At 44.9% G+C, this 12,278-nt stretch overlaps 1 protein-coding gene across 3 annotated transcripts in view; it reads left to right on the top strand.

The window, feature by feature from the left end:
• The window catches only part of STRIP1 (striatin interacting protein 1), a 29,237-nt gene that overhangs the window by 4,515 nt on the left and 12,444 nt on the right, over positions 1–12,278 (top strand). Inside the window, exons 1-8 of one of the 3 annotated variants that reach the window (XM_027856753.1) lie at positions 977–1,174; positions 5,957–6,026; positions 8,002–8,076; positions 8,764–8,898; positions 9,007–9,127; positions 9,889–9,957; positions 10,925–11,031; positions 11,151–11,278. In XM_027856753.1, the coding sequence (XP_027712554.1) occupies positions 977–1,174; positions 5,957–6,026; positions 8,002–8,076; positions 8,764–8,898; positions 9,007–9,127; positions 9,889–9,957; positions 10,925–11,031; positions 11,151–11,278 (903 nt within the window). Of the gene's footprint in view, positions 1–976; positions 1,175–5,953; positions 6,027–8,001; positions 8,077–8,763; positions 8,899–9,006; positions 9,128–9,888; positions 9,958–10,924; positions 11,032–11,150; positions 11,279–12,278 lie in introns of those variants that run through there. The other 2 variants (XM_027856755.1, XM_027856754.1) reach the window with 2 other exon arrangements.

Genomic DNA, 12,278 nt, shown 5'->3' with positions numbered 1-12,278 from the left:
GCACTAGGTGTGTCATTTCCTTGGTATAGGGAATTCCCTCCCCCCCAAAAAAAACCCCAAAAAACTCCAGTGCAGGTTGACCTCCCCCTTTTTTTTTTAAAGCAACTTAAAGGTTGGGGGGAATGTGTCAGAAGCAGGATCTAACCCTAGGTCTTCCAAAGGTCATGGAGCTGGAAAGAGCCTAAGAAGCCATCTGATCCAATCCTCTCCATTTTACTGATAAGGAAAGGGAAATTAACCACTTTTCTATCCCGAGGGCCATACTGCCTTATAGAGAGGCACCATGATAGTATGGCACTTAAATACTTGTTGGTATATTGATTGCCATATCCTCCCTACTTAAAAAGAAGGGGCATTTGAACTCAAGTCCTAACTCCATTTGGATGCTCCTTCCACTACCCCTGTACTGTAGAGCTCAAAGCAGCAGTCAAGAGGATTGGAAGCCAGTTCTTCTGGCTCCAAATAATGAATTCTACCTAACAAATAGCATTGGAAAATAATGAGTCCATAATTTGACCCTGCAGCTAGGTGGTGCAGTGGACAGAGTACTGAGCCTGGAGTCAGGAAGACTCATCTTCCTGAATTCAAACCTGGCCTCAGACACTGACTAGCTGTGTGACCCTGGGCAAGTCACTTAACCCTGTTTGCCTCAGTTTCCTCATCTGTCAAATGAGCTGGAGAAGGAAATGGCAGACCACCCCAATATCTCTGCCAAGAAAACCCCAAATGAGGTCACACGACTGAAAAACAACTGACCAGCTACAACAATCTGACCCAGCGTCGTGATGCTGGGCAGCCCAGAGGTATCCCGGGCTCAGAGACCCTAAAAGGCTGCCGCTCTCAAGATGGCTTCTTCCGTCCGCCGCCACACTCTTTATGGCGGAAGTGAGGGGGCGCGGCTGGGTGGGGGTCAAATCTCGCGAGAGAAGAGGCCCGACGGCCGCGCGGGAGTTGGGCTGGGGCTGCAGGAGCCAAGATGGAGCCGGGAGGCGGTGGGCCAGGTCCTCTGATCGTGAACAACAAGCAGCCGCAGCCGCCGCCGCCCCCGCCCCCCGCGTCCCCGCAGCCCCAGGCCGTGGCCCCGCGGACCGCCGGCGGCGGCGGGGGCGGCGGGGGCGTCCTGCCCGGGGGCAAAGGGCGGGAGTTCAACCGCAACCAGCGCAAGGACTCGGAGGTCAGGGGGTCTGAGGGCGAGGCCGGGCAGGGGTGGGCGTGTGCGGGGCGCCGGCGGGGCGGGGCGGGGCCTGCGGGCCGCCGCTGACCCGGAGCTGTCAGCACAGCGGGGGGCTGGAGCAGGAAGCGAGGCCTAGCCCGGAGAGCGGGCGGGCGAGCCGGACCGGCCCCGGGCTCCGGGGGCCCGCAGCCGCGCTGGACCCCGCCGTCCGTGGGCCCGCAGGGCTCGGGAGGGCAGCCGGGGGTCGGCCTCCGGGATGGACGAGAGGTCATTGGGGGCCGTTGTCCTCTTGTCCCCGAGGAAGTCACCCGAAGGGAGACACGCCTCCTCCTCCTGCCCCTGCGCCTCCTGATCCTCCTCTTCCTCCTGCTCTTCCTCCTCCTCTTCCTCCTCCTCCTCCTAGTCCATTGGGCCATTCATTGGCAGAGGCACCCTCTAACTTCTGGACATATACATATATATGTATGTATGTATGTATGTATGTATGTATGAAAGAGCCCTGGTTAAAACACCAGCATTGCCTACTACCTTGTTCCCTTTCCAGTGCCATCCTAGTTACTCCAGAGTCATTCACCTTCTCCTGGAGTAATTCCACCCACTAGCCTCCCCTTGCCAGTTTCATGAATGAAAATACACATTTTGGTTTCTTTCTTTTTTTAAAATCAGGTCACCTTAATCAGCATATTCCCCAGCACTTTGCTGCTCCTTTCTAAAAGAATTATACCTACTGAAATAGTTACTGGGGAGATAAGAAAGGGGAATTGTAGCAGAAGTGAATTCCTCATTCACCAAGAATTTTCTTACATTCTGACTGAGGGAGGCGGGTTTCTGTTAATAAGCCTATACTTAATCTTTGCACACAGTGGGCTCTTAGTAAATGCTTGTCACATTTTGAATAGTTTTGTCTTTAAGTCAGCATCTGTGGCAAGCCAAGTCAAAAATTGGCTGATCTTAAAGTGGGTTTACAGTCGGCTAGAAGATGTTGATGTGGGCCACTTGAGAAAAAGCAAGACTGACTTTTCACAAGAGCTAGGGTAGAAGAGAAAGAGATTTCGCTTATAAACTCCTTATAAACTCTTATAAATTGCTAAGGTGTTCATTCAGCAAATAGATATTGACTGCCTAACCTCTCTGTGCAGAGCACTATACTAGACTATGAGGGTTACAAAGATGAGTAAGACATGGGCCCTAGCTTCTTCTCTGTCTTAGAGAGGAGAAAAGACTGTCAATCTCTGCACCTTATGTTACAGGTAAATGTCATTTTAAATGAAGTATGAAGCACGATGAGAATTTAGAAGAGAGAGATCACTTCTAGCTGAGGGGATCAGGGAAGGCAACCTGAAGTTGATGTTTGGTTATAAGGCTAAGCCTTGAAGGAGGAATAGGATTTTAGCAGGTGAAGATGTGCAGTTCTGAGAAGGGCACTGAAGGCAGAAGTAGTGTGTGAGCAGAGCAAGAAGGGAGGCCATGTTTGGGGAACAGGGAGTGGTAGTCAAGTTGAGCAAAAGCATCGGGCATGGAAAACCGAAAAAGGTTAATCAGAGCCAAATTATGGAGGTCTTTGAATGATAGGGTAAGGAATTTGGATTTTATCTAGTAGGCAGTGAGGAGCCACTGGAAAATGATCAGGCTTGTTTGTACATGAGGAAAATTAACCCCACAATGGTGTGTTGAATGGACTAGAAAGGGGGAAAAGTGGGAACAATAGAAGGAGCCCTGGCTTTGATCCTGGCTCTGCCACTTATTACCTTTGTACTCTTGGGGAAGGCACTGCAATTCTCAGCCTTGGTACTTGGATTGGATGATCTCTAGGGACCCTTCCAGCTTTAAATCTATGAACCTGTGACCAGTTAGGAGGTAATTGCAGGAGTCTAGAAAGGCCTGAACTGGTTGGTAATGATAGAATGGAGGAGCCTTATGGAAGTAGAATCCACAGAAATTGGTGATTGGCTAGTTGTGCAAGGAGAGGGAGAAAGCTAAGCTAATTGCTTGGTTTTTGAGCCTTGAATGACTAGGAGATTCATAGGTACATTAGAAATAGAGAAGTCAGAAGAGGTACTTATGTCCTTGAGAGGAGAAATAAAAATAATGAGTCTGATTTCAAATATGTTGAGTTTGAGGTGCTAGTCGGACATTGATTTAGAGATGTCCAGAAGAGAGCTGAAAATTGGTCCAAGGTTCATACAAGAGGTTAGGACTAAAAGAGATATTGAATTATCCCTATAAAGGTGATGGCTAAAGTCATAGGAATGGATAAGTGTATGCAGAAAGGAAGATCCTTGGGGGAGACCACCAAGAGGCAATTTGGAAAAAAATGCTGAATTTAGAGTCAGAGGACCTAGGTTAGAAACCCGCTTCTGCTACTCAAACTAGTATGAGCTCACACAGGTCTTTTAATATAACATAGTACCCACATGTGTTTCCTCATTTGTAAAATGGGGAGGGGGGGTATGTTAGATCATCTCCAAGACACTCTCCAGCTCTAAATCCTGTGACCTCACATTTACTGGAGTGGAGGAGAAAACAGAATAATCTAAGAAGTAGGCATAGAAACAGAATGTGATGTCGTAGAAACCAAGGGAAAAGAGAATTTCAGGGAGGGGAAAGTAAGCAGTGTCCGATGCTACACAAAGTTCAGGAAGGGTTCAGACTGAGAAGAGGCTGTTGGAATGGCCTTTATAGTAGGGAATTCAGAAGTAATTGCTCATCTCCCTAGTTAGATATCAATAGCAGGCAACAGAAATATTTGTCAAATCTTACTCCCTGTGCCTCAGTTTTTACTAAGATGCAATAGATGGCAGTTTAGACAATTGGGAGACAAATGTTGTTGCTGTTGTTTGGCCTTCATTTCAAAAAGGACCAATGTCACCACGGAGTGACGTCTTGCCTCGTGGCTGAATTGGATTTAAGGGAGGCAGAGTTGCACAAAATTGTCAGCCTTACTTTATCTTCCAGAGTCATCGAAATCCAGACATTTATCTCAAGGTGGAAGGCAGGGCCCTATGTCGATACATCTCCCCATTTACTCACCGTTTCTACCTTTCTTCAGAATTGTCTGAAAGTCATCAGACCTAGAGCTCAGGTTGTTCAGTTCTGAAACTCACCATGTTTCTTCCAAAACCTGCTCCTCTGCCAGCCGTCTCTGTTTCTGTAGAAGACATTGCCATTCTCTCATTCACTGCCATTCACAGCCTTGGCATTGACCTGTACCTCACATAGTCCACTCCTTGTTAAATCTTGTTTCTGTGACCATAACACTTCCCTCCTCTGACCCTCTCGCCTCTACTCGTAGAGCCTCTCCAGTTCAGAGCCTCATCCATTGCCTCTTGCTTGGATTATTGCGGTAGGCTCCCAACTGGTCTTCCCACTCTCAAGTCTCTCGGATTCCAATTCATGCTCCAGACAGCTGCCACTGCTTTTCCTAAAGGAGAAGTCTTGCCATGTCCCTCAGTAACCTCCGGTGCCTTTCTGTTGTCTTTGGGATCAACTACAAATTCCTCTGTTTGACATTGAAAGCCCTTCCCAACCTGGGCCCAGCCTGTCTTGCCATCCTTGTTGTTCAGCTCCTTCTCACACTCATTCAGCCAGACTGGCTCCCTGGCATTCCCATCTCCCTTCTCCCTGCCTTTGTCCCCAGAAAGCATCCCATGTCAGGAGTGCACCACCTCCTCCCCTCTGCTTTTCTGAATTCCTTGTGTCCATCAAAACTCAGTCTTAAATGCCACCCTCCTAAATTACCCCCCTCCCAATAAATGGTGGTTTATTTTATATGTACTTATATGTGTACCTGTTGTCTCCTTTCCCCCCAAACAGAAGCTCTTGAGGTCAGGAACTATTTATTTTGTCTTTATATCTCCAGCACCAAGCACATTATCTGGTACCTTAGGTAGTAGGCATTTAATTAAATACTTGGTAACATAGTGGAACCTCTTTATAACTCTGTTGGAGGCATAATTATTAATTATAATAATAGGTTATACTTATATAGTACTTTACAATTTATAAAATTTCATTTCTCACAAACTTGTGAGGAGTTAGTGAAAAATAGTGTTGTTCCATTCTTACAGATGAGGAAACTGAGTCTCCGGCGTATATCAGACTTACTGTGTGTAGTTGTTCAAATGAGATAATACACATAAAATATTTGCAAACCTTAAAGCACTGTATAAATGGTAACTATGTTTGGACTCACTATATGAATAGGTAAAATAATAACCAGAGTTTTTCTGCTTGTTATTTATAATTTAATGTTTGTCTTGTCATTTCTCATGTGAGTTTTGTCTCCTCAGGTAGACTAAAAATGAGTTCGGGAAGCTTATTTCTTTTCATTTCCCACTGACTTCCCACAGAATAGGTGCTTACTCCACACCCGTCAGCTAACTTAACTCTCTGCAGTCGATTGGCATTTTTTTCTGCTGTACTTTGAATGTTGAGTTCTGCTCAGCAGTCTTTCAGTGTGACGGCTGCTGTGTTTCCATCAGTCAGATCTTAGGGGCGCTAGAGACCAAAATACTTCAATAGATATTTTGCTGCTGAATAGGTGGGATAAGGTGAAAGAGAGGCTTCCCAAATTTTCAGGGCTTGTGGTGGAGATAATCCTATACACATGTGGGTACTATGTTAGAGGCTATTGTGGAAAGCATTAGATGTATCTATAAAGCATAAGAGATTGTGTTACTATATCACTTGAGTGACTTTTAGGAGGATTTATGTTTTTCACTTTTATGAGTACTTAGAATATAAAAGTGCCTTTTATATTAAAATATTTCTTCTTCTCAGCAGGGCTATTCTGAGTCCCCAGATCTGGAATTTGAATATGCAGATACAGATAAGTGGGCTGCTGAGCTCTCAGGTAAAGGAATGCCTTTCTAATTGGTTGGAAATTTTCTCCTGACTTTAAATAGTTAGTGATGTGAGCACAAACTTGGAATGAATAAATGCTACCCCCAAATAAATCTTTTTAACGTTTTAGGGAAATGTTTTGTTATTTGGGTCAGATACTGAGTATTTCATGACTCCCAGTTACTCTGATCATAAATTATTGTTTTCCTCTCATGAAGCATCTGTGGGTGTTTAAGCCAGTTAGACCAGGCTATTGAAGTCAGCAGACTACATCCCTCAAGTCAGTCAGCAGGCAGTTATGAAGTACTTTCTATGGACCAGGCATTGTGCTAAATGTTTACTAGGGATGCGGAGAAAAAAATAGCCCCTGCCCTGAAGGAGCTCCCATTCTAATGGGGGAGACATCATGCTAACAGCTGTGTACGTAGAAAATTTATAAAGGAGAAATTTGGAGGTAGTCTTAGAGGGAAGGAGCTATTCAGTGAGGGTGGGGGTGGAAAGAAGCTGGAAAGGGTTGGTGTAGAAGGTGGTATTTTAACTGAGACCTGAAGGAAGTGGTGATGAGGAAGGAGAAAAATATCGGTGAGTGGAGAGATGTACTGGAGTGTTTGAGGAATAGCACGGAGGCCAGGGTCACTAGAGCACAGAGGACATGGAGGGGAGAAGAGTGTAAGCAGACTGGAAAGATAGGAAGGAGCCAGGTCATGGAGGATTTTAAAAGCCAAACAGGAGTTCTCATTTGATTCTGGAGATAATAAAGGACTGTTAGGGTTTATTGAGGGGGGCTGGGGTGACATGGTTAGAAGTCTGTGCTTTACAAAGATCACTTTGGCAGCTGAGTGGAGGATGGACTGGAGGCAAGGAGATTTGTAACCAGTGTCAGAGGGGAGAAGGGGCCTCATACAAGGAGGTCTGTGAAGATGGGATTGATAGGACAGCAACGATTGGATCTGGGGGTGGAGGGGAGTCAGGGGTGACACCTAGGTGACTGGGAAGGTGGAGGTGCCATCAGTCATAAGTTTGGAAGTCTAGGGAGTAAATGAATAAAGTGGGAGCTGGACCTGGAGTCAGGAAGACCTGAGTCCAAATGTGACCTCATACACTTAGTAGTTATGTGACCCTGGGCAAGCCATTTCACCTCTGTTTGCCTCTGATTTCCTCATCTATGAAATAAGGATATTAATAGCACCTACTTTGCAGAGTTGTTATGAGGGTAAATTGAGATAATATTTGTAAAGTGCTTTGTAAACTTTGAAGTGCTACTTAAATGCTCTGTAGAGTGGAAGGAAGGTAGGTTTGAAGAAAAGATAAGGAGTTCAGTTTTGGAAATGTTGAGTTTGAGATGTCTGTTGGACATGCACTTCAAAATGTCCATTAGGCCTCTGGAGATGTGAGACTCGAGGTCAGGACTGGTTAAGTAGATCTGAGAATCATCTGTATTAAGGTGACAGTTGAATCCATGGGAGCTGATGATGAGATCATAATGATCAGCCAACTTAGAGATGAATGCTTCTGATCTCAAGCCAGGCAAGAGTATTGAATCAGTGAAAGGCATCTACATTGCTAGAAAAACAACTCTACTATAATGGATGGTATATGTGAAGATGGTCCATGACATGTAGTAATCACCCATGGTGCATCAAACATACAAGAAATAGCTTGTATCTTGAAGAGACTTCTTCCAGACTGGTGCCATTTAGCCTCTGAAGAGGCTGGTTGGAAGTGAGGATGTGAAAGGCTTAATGTTATATATTACCTGCATCTGGTGATGCTTTAACTTCTCAATCACTTTTTAATCAAATTTGAGGCAAATCAACACTGTTTTCATTTTGCAAATGAGAAAAACCAAAAATACCCAATAGTAAGTGGCCTAGTTCAGTTTGTATCATTAAAGAAACAGGAACAGAACAAGAACCTATGTTACTTCTTTTTCCTCTTGAATTGTTGAAACATGGCTGCAGCTAATAAGCCTTTGTTTTTGGCAGAACTTTATAGTTACACTGAAGGACCCGAGTTTCTGATGAACCGAAAATGCTTTGAGGAAGACTTCAGGATTCATGGTGAGATGATTTCCTCCCTTCCTGCCCTTGTTTTCCCTTCAGCCTGTCTCCTGAGGGCTACAGTAGTTTATGTTTTCTTTAGTCATGTCTAGATTTCAGGCCTCTGAACACACTGGCACAGCCTCATAAGTCACCAGGCAGTGACTCAGCTTCAAAAAGTTAGCACATTGTAAAAATAAATTTTAAAATCTCTTTCTGTTTCTGTTGTTGTTCAGTCATTTGAGTTGTATCTGACTCTTCATGCCCCCCTTTGGGGTTTTCTTGGCAAAGATACTGGAATGGTTTTGCCATTTCCTTCTGCAGCTCATTTTACAGATGAGGAAACTGAGGCAAGCAGGGTTAAGTGACTAGCCCAGGTTCACACAGCTTGTAAGTATCTGAGGCTGGATTTGAACTCAGGGCTTCCTGATTCCAGGCCCAGTACTCTATCCACTGCACCACCTAGCTGCCCCTTTCTGTTTATAATCATGTTCAGTATGGTGAAAAAAATCAGCATTTCTGGTCTTGACAGTCATATCTTTAGACCAGCAGATTGAACTTCTTCTCTACATAGGGAATAACTTCTCCATGTGTTCTTTGACACTTCTCGTCATGTTGGTCATCCTGACTATAACATGTTGAAGTTATATACACTCTAAAGAACTTGGCTTTTCAGCCTTAAGGCTAACTAGGTCTTTTGCTTTATAGTGGCAGATAAGAAGTGGACCGAACTTGATATTAACCAGCATCGTACCCATGCCATGAGGCTCCTGGATGGCTTAGAAGTCACCGCCCGGGAGAAGAGGCTCAAAGTAGCCCGAGCAATCCTCTATGTTGCCCAAGGTCAGTGAGGCTGCTCTCAGAGGGCCCAAGGCCTCTTGGCATTACAGTTGTCCCGTGGAGGCAACTGGGAGTGGGGCAATGACCTACATCTTGTGTATGTGTATCTAGGTACCTTTGGCGAGTGTACCTCTGAATCCGAAGTTCAGTCATGGTCGAGATACAATGTCTTCCTGCTCCTGGAAGTAGGCACGTTCAATGCTTTGGTGGAGCTACTGAACATGGAGATTGAGTAAGCACTTTTTATCTGGGGTTTAAATAAAGAAAGGGCGTGCAGAAGGACCTCTCGTTGGCTTAGTCCATTAGACAGTTTGGACCAGTGGGATCAAACCCCATTAAAGTAGCTACATGTTAACTTAGAAAACCATGTGTTAACGTAACTGTGGTCCGTTGTGTTTTTATTTGTTTTGATAACTATTTCCCAGTGATATTTTCCTCTGGTTCTGGAGCATTGAAGGCCACAATGAGCTGGATTTGACACCTTGGGTCTAGCCTACCAAGCCCAGAGAATGACTTTCTCTAGCCTTTACTCTTTCCTGGAATACAACAGAGGGAAAATCCTGATTCAGAACTTCAGGACTAGAAATAGTCCCCAGGAGAAATCATTGAAACACCTCCATACATTTTAACCAGAAGACTTCCCATCTGTTAACTCTCCTCTCTAGTAGAGTACCTGATATTATGTTTGCTTAATAATTTCCCTCATAAAAAAGGTAGGCAAATACCTACCATACAAACTGAACCCAGGCTTGCCTCTAGCCTCTGTTATGGCTGTGTTTGCTTTGTCAGGTTCAAGGGTTTGAATCTAAAGTAGCTACTACTTGGCTAAAATAATAAAACCAAATAATTAAAACTAACCTGGCTCATGTGGTGATCCAGCTGATTAGCACTCTTAAATGTTGCCATTATTTGAATTATTTAACCTCATATTTCATGGAGCGGCTAGGGAAGTATACCACCCTTAGGAATCTGACTCTTTCTCTTTTGATTTAGCAACAGTGCAGCTTGCAGCAATGCTGTGAGGAAGCCCGCCATCTCCTTGGCTGACAGCACTGACCTGAGGTGAGCTTTCCTGCGTGTTTCCTCCGATGAGGGTCTGGCAAGCCTGAGGCTAATGCAGTTTTAGCTTGGGTTGGGAATTCTAACCGCAGCAGGGGTCAGAGGAAATTTTTTATCTTTCCTTTTCTTCCATTTATATTTCTCCCATGTACATTTATCTTCAGGGTATGGTAGGACTCTGGGTAAGCAATTAATGGGATAGTGAGAGCCAAGGGTAGTCAGGGCTATGTGTGAAGTTAATGTAAATGTAAATGTACTGTGTCAGCCTATCTTGTAAAGCACCTTCTCATTCCGAGAGATGTAGCCTTTGGGAGCAGGTGTGCTAGGAAGACGCTGCCGAATGCCAGATAGAGGGAGATGTTAGGGACACGATCTTGCATTCTTCTGTGGGCAGTGTTGTCCTCGAAGGGCAGTGATACCTAGAGAGTGCCCTGAACCTTGCAGATGCTCCATAAGTAACTGTTGACCAGAGGTCCGTGGATCGCTTCTGAATTGGGGAGGATAAGGAAGCTTAGGTCAGAGCCTTTCTTTTTCAACTGTGGTTTAAGCCCCAGATGTTGCCCCATCCTTGTTACTTCTCTTGCTCTTGCCATCCCGTTCCCTCCTCCCCACTGTCATCTCCCATCCAATCCTGGCCTCTTTCTGCCCTCCCCCCACCCAGTCCTCATTTCAGCTTCCACTGGTTCTGCCCTTGCTTTGACACACTCCCTTTGGGCATTGCCCTTAAGAGAAAAACTAGGTTCCTAAAATGCTTTCGTAATGAAGGTTGCAGAAGCTGAAGCACCTAATAGGAGAAATGTACAGCAATTTGGCTTTTTATCATGGGAGACTCCAGTTTTGACCCCTTCACATCAGTACATGTGTTTCTGCAGATTTTAGAAGTACATTTTTTTAGTAGTAGGTGATATGTGATGAAGTGGCCCTTATTTCCCATATCCTATTCTGTTCATGAACTGGCTTTTGTCCTCAGAGTACTGCTCAATATCATGTACCTGATTGTAGAGACCGTTCACCAAGAATGTGAGGGCGATAAAGCCGACTGGAAGACCATGAGACAGACTTTCCGAGCAGAGCTAGGTATGACTCCTATTAATGTGCTGTAAGTCTGTAAGAATGGCTGGAAGCCAGTGTCACTGGCAAACGTTTTAGCACCAGAGGGCTGCCCTGACTGAAGGGTGTCTTTGTGTTGCCTCCAGGCTCTCCCCTGTATAACAACGAGCCATTCTCCATCATGCTGTTTGGGATGGTGACCAAGTTTTGCAGCGGACATGCGCCTCACTTCCCCATGAAGAAGGTTCTTTTGCTTCTCTGGAAGACAGTATTGGTAAGAGTCCTGCCTCAGAACTGGTCAGAGGAGGTGCCACATGTGGCTAATGTGACCCATGAAGACTTGGTCTCCAGATCAGAATGTAGATTTAGAGAATGTGGCAGGAAATTGTATATTCTTCATATGAAGCTGTTTTTGGAGAAGTAGTTCTTGGACCTGTAGCTTGTTTGAGGGTGAAAGTGATTGAGATTAAAGCTCATATAAATATGTCCTCCTGTTAAATGTCACCTGAATGGACTGAGAATAAACAATGAGACATTCTGCAGCCATCTCAATCTAGACAGTGAAACCTGACCCATTTCTAGAGAGGGTAGTGAGTGATGCCAGGGGAGAGGGCCAACCAGTCCTCACAAGATGGGAGCTCTCATTAGTTTTCAGAGATAGGGCCAAGGCTGGAGCCTTTCCCATCACCAGAGAAGTAGCTGGGTGAAAGGATGGGACTAGGGTTTTATCTATCACCTTAGCACCCAGGGAATCGCTCTTCTCTGGTTAGATGGAACCAACTCTTGACAAAGTTAGTGAGCGGCTCCTTAAGTGTAGGAGGAGCCCTACCAAAAGTACCAGCGAGCATTCCTGGGGGAGTGTCCTTATGCCCTTCTGGTTTACTTGTATCTCATCTTTATCATTCGTGTTGTTGACTTCCTCCTAGTGATTCACTCCAGTCATACAGGAAAATGGAATCACCCCCCAATAGTGAAACCACCCAGATGTTATACGGTTCTGAAGGATCGGCCCAAGCCTCTCAGGCCTGAGGGTTTGACTTCCCTGGGGAAGGGTTAGATTAAACTTCACATGTTATTTCACTTAGGAGGAATTATGAAATATCGTGTCTGTGTCAGATCCTATTTAGCCTTTTCTTCAAAGACCTAAAGTTGGAATTAATTTATGATTCTGTAAAACAAAATCCACACACCGTTATCAGCAAAACTTTTATGTACACATAACCACAATTTGTGTATATTTATACTATTATGCTAATATATGATGTACATTTTAA

This window comes from Vombatus ursinus, unplaced genomic scaffold, assembly GCF_900497805.2.
Source record: "Vombatus ursinus unplaced genomic scaffold, bare-nosed wombat genome assembly UNPS02011613.1, whole genome shotgun sequence".
NCBI classification, from domain to species: Eukaryota; Metazoa; Chordata; class Mammalia; order Diprotodontia; family Vombatidae; genus Vombatus; species Vombatus ursinus.
This window is presented reverse-complemented; position numbering and strand designations above follow the sequence as displayed.